The sequence below is a fragment of the Kwoniella pini genome, chromosome 1 (genome assembly GCF_000512605.2).
Source record: "Kwoniella pini CBS 10737 chromosome 1, complete sequence".
Classification (NCBI taxonomy): Eukaryota; Fungi; Basidiomycota; class Tremellomycetes; order Tremellales; family Cryptococcaceae; genus Kwoniella; species Kwoniella pini.
The window spans coordinates 2,072,935-2,087,152 of record NC_091716.1 but is presented as its reverse complement, the minus strand read 5'-3'; the positions used below and the strand labels follow the sequence as shown (position 1 = coordinate 2,087,152).

At 39.9% G+C, this 14,218-nt stretch overlaps 5 protein-coding genes across 5 annotated transcripts; 3 read left to right on the top strand and 2 right to left on the bottom strand.

The window, feature by feature from the left end:
* Positions 1-765: 765 nt before the first annotated feature.
* On the top strand, positions 766-4,059 carry I206_100798 (uncharacterized protein; the record flags this gene model as incomplete). Its single annotated transcript, XM_070202277.1, has 5 exons — positions 766-1,609; positions 1,671-3,326; positions 3,388-3,557; positions 3,633-3,719; positions 3,769-4,059. 5 exons carry the CDS (start codon positions 766-768, stop codon positions 4,057-4,059), a joined length of 3,048 nt encoding a protein of 1,015 aa, XP_070058378.1.
* A 974-nt stretch (positions 4,060-5,033) lies between these two features.
* I206_100797 (uncharacterized protein) lies at positions 5,034-7,964 on the top strand (the record flags this gene model as incomplete). Its single annotated transcript, XM_019152310.1, has 8 exons — positions 5,034-5,288; positions 5,403-5,558; positions 5,687-5,788; positions 5,851-5,934; positions 5,995-6,063; positions 6,121-6,201; positions 6,257-6,496; positions 6,558-7,964. 8 exons carry the CDS (start codon positions 5,034-5,036, stop codon positions 7,962-7,964), a joined length of 2,394 nt encoding a protein of 797 aa, XP_019014448.1.
* Positions 7,965-8,563: 599 nt separating this feature from the next.
* On the bottom strand, positions 8,564-9,819 carry I206_100796 (uncharacterized protein; the record flags this gene model as incomplete). The annotated part of the gene is made up of 3 exons (XM_019152311.1): positions 8,564-9,451; positions 9,513-9,664; positions 9,738-9,819. 3 exons carry the CDS (start codon positions 9,817-9,819, stop codon positions 8,564-8,566), a joined length of 1,122 nt encoding a protein of 373 aa, XP_019014449.1.
* Positions 9,820-10,323: 504 nt separating this feature from the next.
* Positions 10,324-12,130, bottom strand: I206_100795 (uncharacterized protein; the record flags this gene model as incomplete). Its single annotated transcript, XM_019152312.1, has 11 exons — positions 10,324-10,437; positions 10,513-10,758; positions 10,831-10,962; positions 11,034-11,043; positions 11,115-11,167; positions 11,254-11,426; positions 11,495-11,534; positions 11,592-11,602; positions 11,682-11,802; positions 11,877-11,975; positions 12,095-12,130. 11 exons carry the CDS (start codon positions 12,128-12,130, stop codon positions 10,324-10,326), a joined length of 1,035 nt encoding a protein of 344 aa, XP_019014450.1.
* Positions 12,131-12,622: 492 nt separating this feature from the next.
* Positions 12,623-14,065, top strand: I206_100794 (uncharacterized protein; the record flags this gene model as incomplete). Its single annotated transcript, XM_019152313.1, has 10 exons — positions 12,623-12,671; positions 12,731-12,738; positions 12,797-12,820; positions 12,882-12,903; positions 12,989-13,060; positions 13,155-13,213; positions 13,273-13,384; positions 13,447-13,517; positions 13,576-13,730; positions 13,801-14,065. The coding sequence occupies 10 exons, from the start codon at positions 12,623-12,625 to the stop codon at positions 14,063-14,065; spliced, it is 837 nt and encodes a 278-aa protein (XP_019014451.1).
* Positions 14,066-14,218: the final 153 nt, after the last annotated feature.

Here is a 14,218-nt window from a genome sequence, read left to right as displayed (position 1 = left end):
TTCTCTGTTCGCAATCTAGGAATTTACATCCAATCGGAAATGAGTGAGGCGGATTCTAGCTCAAAACGTCTCATCCAGTGATCGATTAAACCGATCATGTCTGCAAACCTGGTTCTTCATCAGAGATGAGACAAAGATGAATCAGCGCGCAGGATAGATCAATCTTCGCTTGATCGTTCCTTCTAGGTATCAAGATGAGTCGATGCGAACTTGAGATGGTCGTAATCTTTCCTTCGGTATTCAGTCTGTCTAAATGAACCTTGCAGCTGAGTAAGTCACCTACTAAATGTGGTATCTGAGCTATCTCATGTGGTCTGTAAAAGATACAATCGTTCAAATTTCAAGTGTCCTCAACGATACTATGGATCTAAATTCCCAAAATGTCTAACCGCCACAACGCCTGAAAATTGATTCCGTTTATATTCGCTTCACCTCCGAATGAATCAAGGATTGTTGATCTTTTCCCTCCTTTCTCATCTTTCTTTCAGTTGATTATCTATCAAAAACATACATACTATATCTAGCCAAAGATCTCGTACAGACGCAGTCGGAACGATAGAAACGAGTGGGCAGAAGATCTTCAAATATCTCGTTTCGTCGAACCTATATTTTCGATCATACAAAAGCCACAACATCGCATTCACATCGGATATCGGGAACGCCGTAATCTTCTGATCTACTTCTTTGTTCGTCACAAATCGGGTCTAAAAATCTCCACAGACTACTTCAGATAACCAGCTCTACATGGGGTCAGCCTCGTCGACGATGAGCGCTAGCCCCGCATCTATACCTGTACTGGACCAATCCAAATCAAGCGATAAGACGTCATTCTCCGCACCCGCACTTGCTACTGTTCCCTTTCCACCATCGAGAAGGGACTCGATTCGTCCCCCCAGCTTGTATAGTACGGATGACAAAGAGATGCCACTGCCTTTGACTCTTTCTCAACCTCCAATCTCGGCAGTGAACCCCGAGGTAAGCGCAAATGCTGTCGCTGGTCCAAGTTCAGCCCCTATCACTTCCTCCGCGAAACCCCTTAACCCAACGATGAATTCAGGAATGAGGGGAACAAAGCAGAAGCCTATTATCGTGGAGGAGAAAGAAGAAGGGGAAATAAGTGATGACGAGATAGTTGAAATCAACCCTATACCCATTTCGCGACCTATTCCTCAGAGACAACGTTCTCCCCCTCGACCTAGTCTACCAAGACCGCCATCTCCACCTCGAGCACCTATACAGTCCGCACATTCCATATCGGTCCCGCAACTCTCTCAGCGGATAACACAGCCTCTTTCACGTGGGCAGCCTCCTTCAGCTCCAGCATCTCACTTGACGAAGAATCAGAGAAAGAAACAGGAAAAGAAAGCGAGGCAAGCTGCTCAGAAGTTTCAAATTGCTCAACGTTATCAAGAGCAACTGCGCCAGCAATACCCACAAGACCATCGGACCCCTCCTCATATTCAGCCTCAATTTCCACGCAATCCTAGTCCTACACCTTCGATGAGCATTGCCAGCGATTCAGCGAAAGGGAAAGCGAAGGAGTCTGAGCGAGAGGAGGAAGCGGAAGTATCTTTAGAACTGAATGATGATGTGGCCCAAACAGCTGAAAGTGAGTTCGAGCACAACGATGTATAGCCAGGACTAGCCCTAACCTTGCCCTCGTTTGTCAGACTTGTCGCCAGAAGAAGCCGAACAATACATCGACATCATCCGTAATCTCATTTCCGAAGGTGTTTCACCTGATACACTTGTGGAAAGAGGAGCAGCACCGGAATATGTCATGAAAGTCTGCCAGGAAATTGTGGACAGTACGAAAAAACGTAAAGCTTTATGGCTAGAATCTCAAGACCAACCTAGGGAAGAAAGTGAAGCTTCATCCATACCACTTCTTGAGCCTAACAAATCACCTAGTCCCGAAGTCGAAATTATCGCTGATTATAATGAAAGTGGAATACCTGGACTGACGAGGATCAAAAGTGATGGTTCCAATCAGTCGGACGGAACATCAGTCATAGATCGGATGAGTGGACCTGTCAATCCTGAGAAGCCAATGTTCGCGCATCCAATAAAGGTGGAAAGCTACAAACCCGGTCAAACATCGACTTCGTCTTCGTTGCCATTGCGACCGACGACATTACCTTCAAGCGATGTTACCCATCCTAGGTCTGATCCGAACTCACTTCGAAAAGTTCCTCCTCACCGAAGGGGCAGAAATCGGGATATCGACAATACCAACGATGCTGACTCCTTGCAGTACAACGACGAAGTGAGGTCTCTTTCGTCTACCAGCTTACCAAGAAGACCTCCGTCTACCACTGTCGACTCGTACAACCCTTTCGCTGTACTGGAATCTATCCCTCTTACTCCACCCTTTTCTCCTCGAGCACTGCCTGACGGTATATATCCTCCTCCAGAACCTGTGAGTCTGCCGCCACCGGCCCCTCCTGCACTTACAGCGGAGCAAACCTTGCAAAACACCCTGTTGGAAACCAGACGAAAGGCTCTAGAGAGTATGAAGCGTCGTAGAGCGGCTGTTCCCAAAACAATACCTACAGCGGTCCCGCCCATGCAAGCAGACGCTACATCGATAGAGGCAATGGATATATCTGACGATCCGAATTCGGATCTCCAACGGTCAATCGAGGAACAAATGGCTAGTATCGAAAGAGAAGTGATGGAGGCTGCTGCCGCTGCGACGACCTCGACAGGTATTGAGGCTCAAGCGTTCACTGGCGAATCGAAGGACGCTGTGATCGTGGGAACAGAAGAGGGGATGGATGTGGATGACGAAGAACCGGAGGAAGGAGAAATCACACCTTCGGTCGATCCCACGCCCTTGCCCCCTGTAGACATTGTCCTGCCAGCAACTTTACTGTCTAAACCACCACGAGGCATCAAGCGAGCACACGCGGAAGATTTGAACGAGAATAAGTCAACATCAATTCCGTCTAGATCATTACCGCCGACTAAGAAAAGACCATTCGGTGCGAGTCAAAGGGCTCAAAGACTGGTCCTGCACTTGGATGACAGCGATTCTGACTCGTCAGACGATGAGGAGGATGGGAATGGTATGCAGACTCCCATACATGTCATAGTCAACGGCGATGTGGACATCATCGAAAGACAAAGGATGCTGGAGGAGAAGGAAGCTAGTATACGGAAACTTAGAGAACAGATCGCTGCTCGAATGGCGGCCCGCAAAACCAAATCTATAGGCGACACTTCCCTCAATGGTGGAACGCCTTTGGAGAAGACCGCTAGTGGTCAGATGGCGGAAGTGGTCAAAAATGCTTTACAGCCTAATGACGTCGAGAGTGGTATCGAATGTAAGCCCAATCCCGTGTTCCAAGCTCGTCGCAATCAGCGTTTGAGCTGATCTATTCGTAGCTCCGATTCCTGCGGATGTGCGCCAATTGACTAGAGATCTTGTAAAAGCTGAAGCGGAAGTGGAGGCTATGGAGGTTGACTCTTCACCTCAAGGTAAGTTAACGTCTGGCCGATTGCAGCTTACAATTTCAGGCAACCGTATCATCGAAACAGGCGCTAATAAAGACGAGGTATGACATACTGGAAACTCTTCAAATGGGCGCTTTCGTCTGACGGCTCTCGGGTACTGATATTTAATCCGACAGTTCCAAGGAGACTCAATACCGCGCTCAATGGATAAAACGGACGTTACGCAAACGCTTCTTGCCGCGCCTACATCAGTTTCCACCTCCGTGCGTTGAAGCCTGAAGGACAACGGAGAGATACTAAACCCTGCTGTAGACTTTCACGGAATATCAGCCTTTGCTTAACCGCTATCCGCAATTGGGTAGCACAAACTTGGACCCAACATTGTTATCGCTCATTCAGATCGACACAATGCCTGAAAGTGTCGATGTGAAGAATGAAAACAAGGTTGACAAGCCTTTACTGAACTCAATTGTACTGACGCGACTTCTTAAAGCAAACCCTTCATTGGTAGCTTGTCAAGCTGAGATATCAGGCGGGAAATGCGCAGATAGGAAATGCAAGGATATACATTTGGATAAAGGCATCGCGTCCACTGGCAAGTAATCTTCTGTGCTCAATTACAAGTATTTCGAGTGAGGAAAAAGTGGCGAGCTGATGATCTGTTTAGATGAGGATTTAGTAGAATATCTAGGAGTGATATTACCCAATGAGAATAAGGAGCAACTCGTAGCAGCTTTTCAAAAGGCTATATTGGAGACGGGGATACAAGCAAACTTGGCTACAGATAATGGATTATCTGTACTAATTTCCAAAGTTCAGCAAATGCTACAAATCAAATAAGAACCATGATAAGGGAGTATGTTTCAACCTTTTTGTCTGTTCCCAGAAATCTTCGATCTTTCTTGTTGTGTCATTTTTATTTGTTTATACTTTACTTTCAATTGATCATACCACACTTTACATTAACATTGATACTCAGCAACCAACAAGAAAACTGCCAACGATTTTACGATTAATCGACATCGTAATCTGTATATAATTCATTATCATGCAATGTCGTCTCTCTATAAATCATATTTGTCCGTTTGATGCATGAAACCAAGTTACAAGTTGAAACAGATCTATGCATCAGGATACTATTTAAGCTTGGACCACTTTTAATTTATTTACCGATAGTACTCTAAAATACGTAATATCGGGTCTGTGCGTGTTTTTGATTTTTTAATCTAATCGCAAGTTCGCTTGTGAAGAAACAAAAAAAGATAAAAGATCAATGCGAGTTTAATATGTAATATGTAAATGAGTCATCACAGATCATTCAACTTGATTCATTATTCTCTTGAGGGGATATGTTTGTCTTCCAAACTTTTCTCCAATAAGCCTGTGATTGATTTTATCATTCATATCATGCTTCACATTCTCACTTTCTCACCTTTCTGAAGTTTTTCTTTTCATTTTGATTGAATGGTCTCCTAAATCACTAAATATCCCTTTCGACAAAATTGATGAATAAGATTCTTTATTTAATTTGATTTTCAATTTGATCAATCAATTCTCTAGGTATTATTGTATTCGTTATGATTATTGAAATCACTTTACTTCTCTTGTTAATACTCATTGAAGCTCCTTTAAATGATAAAGAAATGAAATGTGATTGTACTTGTAAATGCGGTAAGAAAAATTATATACCTTCAAAATACCCTTTGGTCTTTCAAGAAGATGATTTGAATGTCAAGGAGAAGCAAGATGAAGAAAATAATAATATTGTAAAAGATTTTGATAGTGAAGAACCTGAATATGTTGGTCAAGGATATGAGCAAGAATGGGAAGAAGTAAGTTATATATATTTATATTCAAATTTACTTTGGTCTGAAAGTGTAACGTCTCTTAATCAAGTTTAGGATCATTGGATGTAGTTAGCCAAGCTAATCATTTTAATTCGTTAGGTCAATAGAGGATCAAATCCCCAGCCCAGTTACGGTAGGAAATTGAGATCTCATAAACCTTTAGTTCTTTCAGGGGGATCCCTAAGTAGATACGAAAAAGGAAGAGATCACTCAAATAGACCTAAACCACCTCATCTTGATCGTCCGGTCCCGGATGTAAGTCAAACTCTATCGAGTCGAGTTACACAGACCCCTTTGTTATCATGAGCTAAAATCTGGTTTGATCGACTTTATCAATTTCACCTGCTTTCAATCTTACCCTTTCAATCATTCCGAATAACCAGAAACAATCTTTTGTCTTGGGTCGTCAGAAGAAGCGAAATCGAGATGATCTCTGGTGCGATCACTGTCAAAGATCATTAGTTGATTTAGTTGCTTTACAGCAGGTGAGTTGTTTTGTAGACATTGACCTATATACTGAAGCTGACGAGATGAAATGACGCATCAGCACAACTTTGCACTACATCCAAAGGTCCCAATCATGTCAAGATCTCGATACGATATCCAGCAGGCTCGATCGGTGACTCCTATCGTAAGCTCACCTGAAATGCAATCTGTGCAGCACATACTAATCATCTGGTCTCCGCCATAGTTCGATTTCTCAGCATATATTTGCGAGGTGTGCCAGGAGGAATTCATAACCTCCAACTCACTATACCAGGTGCGTTTGCAGCTCTTTAACAACAGAAGTCTGAGCTGACGATACTTGGCTTCATAGCATAAAGCCATGCAGCATCCGTGGGCTGTGTTCTGCTCCGACTGCTTGACTGATTTCGACAATGCCACTGACGCACAAGATGTCAGCTCTGCTTCCTCCGGTCACATGCAGGACTGAGCTGACGATATCTGTTCAGCATTATCACTTCATCCATAATACTGAATGGAAAAAACCTCGACAAATCCAGCATATACTCGATACCATTAAAGGCTCGCCTGACCGAGGTCACGCGACGGCACATCTACCTGCCAATCAGTCTCATGGGCGATCTGTCGCCCTTGATCGGCCTCTGGTCTTCCCAACTCATACCATCCAAACCTATTATAATTGCAACGAATGTAAGATGGTTTTCGGTGATCCGAAAGAACTTGAGAGGGTAAGCCTTCTTTGCGTTGATGTCTAGGACAGAATGTTAATTATCTGTATACCAAATATAGCACAAAGCGACCCCTTTGATGCATGGCTGTAGGATCTACCAAGAAGAGGACTTTCCTCCGCTTGGAGCTGAGTTCAACGAAATTACCAAAAAATCCACTTCTCAGGTCAATGCGATAAGCGAAGAATTTGACCGATCCCACCCTAACAACTGGAGTATGCCTAACTACACTATGGATGAGAAGGAACCAGCAACAATCGAGAAGGTGTGGACGCCTCAAGCTAGGCTGTCTCCTGAAACGGTGCCGCCAGATGACGGAAGCTCAGAAAGTCTTTTTTCCTTAGAAAATACAATCCAGCAGGGCGCTGCGTTCAAGACGTACAACAGTAATGACACAACAGGCCCTATGGCCGTCAAGGACTTTGATATGCAAGACTCGCACCGAAATGCCTTTATCGCCAATGAGAGCGGTGTAATGCAGCCCGTCGATCAGCTACCGCAGAACTCAAGCCCAAGGCCAACTCCTGTAGATACAGAAGCTTTAAATGAGTTTGCCCTTTTACAGAACAATGCTGAGACTCCGGAAGCCCGAGCGTCAAGACGCGATGCAATCACGACCGATGACGAGCGAAATATTGGACACATCACCACTCTCACAGATCCAAAAGAATCCAAGGTTTCAACTGACCTAGAGATAATCACATCGAAACACGTCTCGCAGACGGTGCCAAATAACATCCAGCTCATTCCGTACGCCAGGGCAGCTCTTGCTTCAGCATCTCGTATCACTGAGTACCCACCGGCCGATGGTTCCTCAGCAGTAACAAGTGACGTTTACGAACTCAGTCCTGAACTACAACCGAAAGTGATAGGTGGGATCGAATGTCACGTTCCATCGTTCTTCTTCTCGACTACTCCGTCAATTAGCCCCTCTTCAGAGGCTTTATCAGAGGCTTTATCACACACATCGACATCAGAATTAACGTTATCCGGAACCTCAAATTCCAGCTCGATGAGTAATTCCTTGATTATACAAGATGGACAAGATGATACAGCTCAAGAAGTAATAGAATTCGCTCATTCGGAAATACGACAAAATATCTCGTTGGATCTTGGTTCGATAGAAAATGGGAACCGACCTAAAGTGAAAACAAGAGCTCTGACAGCTAGACAAGCTAGACTATTGAGACAGAGCAACAATGGGAGAAAGGAAACCTTCGTAACTCCTGCTCAGCGGGAATTATACGCTAGAAGAGACAAGGAGAAGAAACAAATTAAGGCTCCACTTCAGCCAATTTTCGATAGCGAATGGTCGAGGATAGAATTATCTCCTACTGTAGGTCTTACAGGAGGTCAGGGTGGTAGGATTATAAAGGAGAGTGCTTGGGACAGAGGTATAAGAGAGACTGAGGAAAGGAATATGATGATCGCTGCTGGTAGAGGCGAAGTTGATTATGGTGGTTGGTAAGGCTCCTCAGTAATCCGTGTTCAAAAAGGGATATATTAGCCTTGAAAGGATTGGTTCATCGTATACTGAGTGATGGACAGAGGGAAAAGAGCAAAGAGCCACTTGATAGGCAAAAGGGAAATAACAATTGAAAAAACTTGATGAGGAGCGTCTTGTTTACAATTATTCAACGCAAGTAATCTCGAGATCGCATAAAACGAATCCTTCATGAGAAGAATCTATAGCATGCGGTCAATCCGCTCATTGTGCATGTATGATGTATATACATACAAAATTGAATGTATCTTTACTGTACATACGCTGCTGGGATGACGTCGAGAAACGTCTAACAGTAATCTTAAAGAGGATTTGTTTTATACAATGAAATCCTATTACATTATCATGTATACACAGTAATTACAACAAAATGAGAAAAAAAATAACCACAATTGAGAAATACGAATAATCATACTCATAACGATATTTATTTAAAACCCTTTCCATCGTCAAAATGTCGAATCTTTCCTTTATATTTGTACCCATTCAAATCATATACAATTAAAAATGAACATTTTAAAACAAAACTTTTCTCTCATTTTCTAAATAAAAATTATATTTTTTTATCCAAGTTTATTTAATTGTCTTTTAGCTTTACCTAATTTTCTATTTGTTTTATCAATATCATTTTCAATTTCAAATAATAAATCATTTTGTTCTTGAATTTCTTGATTAATTTCTTGACCAATTTGTTTTTGTTTTTTTAATAAATTTGATAATTCTTTTAATTGTTCATCTTGATTATTCATTTTATTATTTTGTAATTGAATTAAATTTTCATCATCAAGTGGACGAGTTTCATTTGTTTCTAATGGAGTTGGAGTAGTAGATAAAGATTTTTGACCAAATATTCTACCTACATTTGTTTTTGTTGTTGTTGTTGTTGTTAATGTAGAAGAAGAAGAAGAAGAATTTTCATTTTGTAATATTTTTGAATTTTTTGAAGAAGAATCATTATTATTATTAACTTTTACACCAATTTCAGAAATTTTAATTAAATTATTATATTCAATTTTTAATTGATAAATTAATTCTTCCCTTCTTTGTTTTTCACCTTTACTTAATTCTTTTAAAAAATTAAAATTATTATTTAGAGAAATTTCTAAAATTTCTAAACGTTTTTTAAATTCATTTAATAATTTTTTTGATTCAATTGAAAATTTTCTTGAATCAATTGAATTTCCTTGATATAATGCAAAAGAATCTCTTTTTAATAAAATTGATCTAATTTTTTTTAATAAATTTTCTAAATTTTTAAATTCAATTAACCAAGATTTTATTGTAAAATTAATTTCACTTTCTTCTCCTTCTACTACTAATTTTAAATTTTTTAAATTTGAAGGAATTGATAAAAAATCTTTAAATCCAAATGATTCTCTCCAAATTGAATTTTTTGAATTTAAAATTAATATTAAATATTGTTCTAATATTAAACTTCTTTCACGTATTAACTTTTTTTATAAACATAAATCAGTTTAAATAATCAAATTTCTTTTTTTTACAACCACTCACTTGTTCATCTGTTAAACTTTTAATTAAACTCCATTGTTTTGGTGGTAAATTTCCAGGTGGATCTTTTCCTACAGTAGATTTTAATTCTATATTTAAAGATATAAAATCTGAAAATCTTCTTTTAACTGTCCATGTTCTTATTGGTGTTGAAACTTATTTGAATTTCCCAAAAATTTTCAGTTATAAGTTAGTTTTTGTCATGAAATTAATTTACAATTAACTCACTTTGTATTACATATACAACATGAGGTTTAGGTATATCAATTACCTCTGTTGAAATTATTTTGATACTTTGTATATCTGACATAACGTCCTTTTGCGCTATATCATCAATCTGATATATCTTATGTCGACTCCCAAGTCTTCTTGTTATGCTAATATTTATCCCTTGTGAATCGGTTGTGTGTCAGAATTCGAATCTACGCGATTCTTCTATGTATTAATATTATAATTGGGTAGGTAGTACTTAAAGTAAATGTGAGATATCAAGACATGATAAATAGATATTGATTTTGACTGTAAACAACCAGCTTATTTAAGCGGTGCGCCAGAACGTGTCATTAATTGTCGATCAAAACGTCATTGGTAAACCCCGAAAAAGGTAAACCGAAATATAACCTCCAGTCATTCTGCAATAACTGATACCCAAAATATATACAAAGTCACTGAGACTTTCTATCTCGCGGACAAAGTTCGAACTTGGTGCAATGTATACATCTGAACAAGAATCACCTAAACCATGCAATATGCTATGACAAACCCATTCACCCGCATGTTATTGCTACAAAACCTCTTTGAGGGATTAATCAAATTAACCCGAGACTTTCACACCCTCAACACCATTTGCAACTGCCTCTACGCCTTCATCTTCCTCTTCGATTGTTTCTCGATCATCATATCCTTCAGGTCGAGTATCGTCTTCCCTCTGCAAATCGAACAAAAGTACGCGTCAATAAGAAATTGCTTGTAGAGGATCATCGATCCCGATCAAAATGCTTACGTATCTAGCCAACATCCTACTAATATCCCAATCATCTTCTCCTTCTTCTTCATCCTCGTATAATTCTCCACCAAATTCGAACATATCTTTCCCTGTCATACCAGTCATCTTACCAGCTGCACGTTGAGTAGCTTTAGCTTTTTCAAGAGCTTCTTGTTCAGCTTGTTTCTTCTCAATACGTGTCTTTTTCCAATGTGCGAAAGATTCAGGTGTGACAGGTGTAAGGGGTGCTTTGAGTTTATGTCGCTATTCGTAAAACATTAACACTCTGGAGGTCTAATAAAGGATGTTGTCATATAAAGAGGTCAGATGACCTACCTCGACTTCCAAGAACTCCTCTATCGATATCTTATCCTTCTTAGCTGCTTCTGCTGCTGCCTTCTTTTCCGATTTCAGTACAAATCCAGGTGGTAAAGCGTGTCGATACATGCATTTGTCTCCTCCGTTCGGCTACACGAATATAATATGTTCAGCGTCATTGGGGATAAGGCAGTCTCATTATATGAACAAGATGAACATACACATTCCCAGCTATCAGAGTTAACAGGTCAGCTATGGCTTTTAACGCAGTTGGATTGAGGGCGTGAAAAAATTGAACTTACAACCAACCGTACTTCTTATCCTCGATAGCCTGTATGAAGTATTTACATACGATCTATAGGCAAACATAGATGTCCATCAGCATATGTGGCGTTGGCCGAATTCTCACATGCTCCGAAGTGTGAAGACATTATCACTTACATCAGTAGCATTGGTTTGCTTGACTGAATTTTGTGTAACGACATTTCGTAATTTCTCTTCATCCCAAGTATCCATAGTATCTGCACTCTTTTGTGCTCGAGCATCCTCATATATATTAAGTTTCTCAACTTTACGTCCTACATTCAAATCGTGCGAGAATTTACACTTGGTTCCTACGATGAGACATCTTATCAGTTTCTTTATCCCTGTAATCAATCTTCTTAAAATGGAAGAAGCGTACCTTTCTCACAATGACCATTTTTAAAGTAAACACAAAGTACCTAATCAAGATGCGTTGTAAGCTAATATTTTCAGGCAAGGTACAATTCATAGCTTACTGTTTTTGGATCTACAATTCCGATAAAAACCAAGAGAGATGTCAGTCTCTTTTATAAAGTGATTGAATTAATTGAACAAAAACAACCAACCTGTTCCAAATGGTACTTTTTGTATTTGAGCATGACCAAATAATTCAGCTTCCATCTTTTTCTTTGCTAATGCAACAGCTTTAGCTTCATCCTTCTTTTGCTTTTCAGCATCTTTAGCTTTCTACATTAAGCCAAAATCAAGTCAATTCCTTTCATTCAACATAGTAGTGATCAAGAAAGAAAATCTGAACTCACATCTGCTTTTGATTTTCCTGCATTAGCTTGTTGTTGTTGTATAGTCGCTATTTGCTTTTGTACTTTTGTCGACTTATTTTTATTTTTCATACCAAATGTCTAAGTACATCCAATTGTCATATTAGTAAATCCCATTTCGAATCTGATATACACTATCGTGGGGTTTTTCATGGATTCATTCATATAGCCTTGAGCGATTCGAATAACCTTTCACTCACTTTGTCATCTTTTGGTGCTTTACTTTTGGGCGGCATCTTGAATTCTACAATTCCTTTTGATGTAGCTGCCGAGCAAGTTAGCAGAAGACTAGATGATATACAAGCTTGTCTACGATACTATTATTTATTCGATATTTTAATCAAATGAGGAGGTTTTCTATGAAATCGTCACTACTTTCACTTGATGATTTCTCCAAAAAGGTTTAAGCGGCAAAGATTAAAGAATGAATCAGGCTCTTCCCCGCATTTGTTCACCATTGACTTTGATCAAATTATCAGGCTGACTTCAACATCCTATCTTTGCGCACGGTTACGCGACTTTTATTCTTTGCTTTTAATTGGAATTACCATCAAAATGATTCATCAATTGAATGATCCAGTCAACTCTGCATGTAATATAGATACTTATAAATACCATAATATCAAACAATCTAACCATTCCTTTTGGTCAAGCTCAATCTCTTTCTTAAGCTTCAAAGTCAACAAACTAATATTTCCTTACTGACTTAACCTATACTGATTGTCAAAATGGCGCCTAAGAAAGAAGTGAAAGAGAAACAAGTCAAAGGGGACCAGGGTGAGCTGTCATCGTAAGGCTCAAGCGGAAGGAAGGCTGATTTCCCGAACTCATTGTAGCTGAGGAAGTGAGTTCGATCTAACATATTTCGTGGGAATCGTTTCAGCTGACACTACCTTATACAGATGGTGCTTGCCTATATGAAGGAGGTGAGCTGAAAATCAGCAATTGTCTTGGTACAAGCCGCGCAGCTAATAATTCACGTCTCAGACGAATCGTCCTTTTGCTAATGGTGATTAATGCCTGAACAACCTTCTATCAATTGAACTCACCAAGCCTTTACTGATCTCCAGAGACTGATCTATTCATCATCATAGCTGACGTATCTGCGAATCTGAAGAACAGAGTACCTAAGGCTGCCGCTGTCAAAGTACTTGCCACTCTTGCTGGTGAGCTGAGACTGAATTGGCTTCTACTTCATCTATATCCTCGGAGAGATATGCGAAAGCCAAATCAAGCTGAAGCCAATACACGTTCTTTCAGAGAAGGGTCAACTCACTGTGAAACCATATGGTAAACAGCTTATATACCTATACAATCAGGTCAATATCCACCCAGATTCTCTTTGGTGAGGTTACTCAGCTAACTCAATCGGATCTAGTCTCTCCTTGAGGTGCTGGATCCGAAAGAACTGGCTTCTCTGGACAAGGAAATAAAGGAAATCAAAGAACAATTGGAAGAAAAGAGGAAAGAGTTGAAAAGCTTACAATTAGGTAAGCCGACAAACGTCTGTACTCGAAGACGACGGGATCTCAACCGTTTTTTTGTTATGCAGACCTTTCAAGCAAAGAAGCTTTGCCCAAGACCAAAGATTTGGCTAAAGAGATCGAACGTGTTCAAGCTGAAGTCAGTGCATTTTGGGTATATCACTTGAACGCCTCAGGGCTTATTGATGTATCACTAGAACGACATCACGCTCAAAGCACTCGCTCCTTTTCGATCTACCTCCAATGGAGAAGCGGCTATCAATCCGATGTCCGCTGAAGAAACCAAGAAAATCGATAATGACTTCAACAAATGGAGGAAAGAGTGGACAGACAGAAGGAAGATTTACAAAGAGTGAGCCTTACATATTAATTTTCTGCAGGAGGTAAAGCCGTAGAGATACATCTGTTGACATCCCGTGAAGATTGCTAGGTATGTTAACGGATGGAGGACAAATCGACAATACCACCCAATTTGAAGAAGATCAAGGTATCGTTCGTGATGATGATGAAGCCATAGAAGTAGAAAAAGGAGAATTTGTCGCTTTATCAACTCCGATCAGGCAAATTGTTAAAAGGCAAACAACCGTGCAGAAAGTAGTCAATGGGAATGGAAAGAGGAATGAACCTAATGGTATTGTTGAAAGTGCGGAAGAGGGTGCTAAGAAGAAAAAGGCTAAGAAAGCTTAATTTGGAGTATAATATGGTGTGATTGGGGATATTATCCTTCGCGGTCATTGTTGTATTTAATCCTGACTCATAGCTGGGTATTGATAATATAACGATATGTTATGAATTTGAGTTATTTTCATGGGATCTCATGTATCTAAACTAAAATCTCTT